At 39.0% G+C, this 1,917-nt stretch overlaps 1 protein-coding gene across 1 annotated transcript; it reads left to right on the top strand.

The window, feature by feature from the left end:
- Positions 1-145: 145 nt before the first annotated feature.
- Positions 146-1,875, top strand: LOC108628105 (alpha- and gamma-adaptin-binding protein p34; the record flags this gene model as incomplete). Its single annotated transcript, XM_026816217.1, has 5 exons — positions 146-349; positions 462-579; positions 687-851; positions 998-1,132; positions 1,243-1,875. Coding segments are annotated over 5 exons (795 nt in total), but the record flags the coding sequence as incomplete, so codon positions are not given.
- Positions 1,876-1,917: the final 42 nt, after the last annotated feature.

Genomic DNA, 1,917 nt, shown 5'->3' with positions numbered 1-1,917 from the left:
GATGATAAGTTTTCATGTACTATGCTTAAATTTCGTAGTAAAAAACGTTATGAAAAATTTATGTTCAAAAGTGTCCAGGTACTACCTCCTTTACCTTACTGCGTGCGTGCGTGCGTTCGTTATGCGTCTGATATTTCTCTGATCACACTCCGTTTATTTTCGCGTACTGTTTTTAGGTATAGGAGGAGAAAAATTGTCCGATCAAGATCATCGGTTTGACTCTTATTTATGGAATATACAGAATAAGTACTATGAGGCACGAGTGTTGATCTGTGTGACGGAAAAGCCAGCTTCAGATATCCCAATCGATGGGGTCGAAGCATTGATCGTACATCACGATGCACTGGCTGTAAGATCTGTATCAATCTGTAAGATTTGACGAATCCAGAATCTTTTACGCGGCGACGGCGGCGATCTAATGACATTTCAAATGATTATTGATTTTTGATCAATGTTTCCAGGAAAATGCGGAGGAAAACTTGAAAGCATGGTCTCCTTTGATCGGTTCTTTGGCCGAATCGGCTGAAGTACTGTTATTTTCATGTAATGTCACAACGGATTCCGTTGCAAAGGACACAGGTGAGAACATTATTCTCCTCCTCCTCCTTCTGTATTATTATTATCATTATGATCGTCGTTATTTATGGGGTATGGAATATGAAATTTGTCGATTATATATGTTTCAGTGATAAAGTGGTGTTTGCAAAATAGATTTGAGTTAATAGAATCGAGTAGACCTGACGACGTAGATGGTTCAGCAGAAGCTGACGCAGAGAACAACAAATATGGGATAGAGAGGATTATCGAGGCTCTGCATGCTCACATCTGGTCGAACATGATACTGAAATCTGGTTGTTAGAAAAAATCTCATATATATGCATAGATTTTCTTTGATCATTGGACACTGCGAATTTTATACATTGGTGGCTAAAAATCCGTGGTGTCCGTTTGCGTCGTGCGATAGTTATGTTATTTACAATTCTGTTGACGTTTCTAGGAAAATCGTCGTCGTCGTCGTCGTCGGAATTAGAGGAACAAAATGTAGACGTGAACCAAGTGGAGAAGCAGTTTGAAAACATTGTGTTGAACCAGAATTCCACGGAAACCACCAGTCCAATGGAAAATATGCTGGGTATGTGAGCGATAGAACAATCTTATGTGAGATGACACATGTGTGAAATAAGAATTTTTATCGATTCGCGTTTTACTCGAGCGTGCGCTCTCTCTTATTTTCGTTTCCAGATGGAATTATGGGTGAAGAGAACGTGGACTTTGGTGAACTGTTCAGTCAATTGAGAGCTATGAAAGAGCATGCAGCGATGTTGCCCACTGATCAAAGAAGGATAGCAGCTGAGCAATTAGTCACAGCTTTTTGGAAAGCAATGGGTGGCGACCCATCGGAAATGGAGGATTAACGGCTGCTGCGAGTAATTAATTGATTAATTCACAATGAATGAAATGTTCATGTGTTTCGCGAAGTACCGATATATCGTACCAGGGTAGATGATTATACGTCGATATCTTTTTTTGTTTCCTGATGATCACACACGCACACACACACATACACACATACGAGTAGACGATTGTAAGCCACGATGATCGAGGATGGTGAAACATGGGTATTTAAAATTTGAAAACTATTGTAGCGAAACTTTGAAATGTGTCATAAAACGGTTTATTAATTTGTGAAACGTGTTCAAATTTTTTCTATATAAATCAGTCATCAACACTCATTGTAATCATGATTTTATTACGGCAGCAAGTACGTGGTACATATATATAGGAAGGAGTAGATCAAGTGCTGCGAGATACGTCATTAATTTCTAATCAACTTTATTCCTAAAGAAGTTTCGAATAAAATGATGATAAAGTGTTCTTTATTCTTCCCACTCGGTTCGATCCTACGTACGTTGCCGG

Source organism: Ceratina calcarata, unplaced genomic scaffold (genome assembly GCF_001652005.2).
Source record: "Ceratina calcarata isolate Rehan_Ccalc_2016 unplaced genomic scaffold, ASM165200v1 scaffold498, whole genome shotgun sequence".
NCBI classification, from domain to species: domain Eukaryota; kingdom Metazoa; phylum Arthropoda; class Insecta; order Hymenoptera; family Apidae; genus Ceratina; species Ceratina calcarata.
Note: the sequence above shows the minus strand (reverse complement) of the source record. Positions and strands in the feature narration are given on the sequence as shown.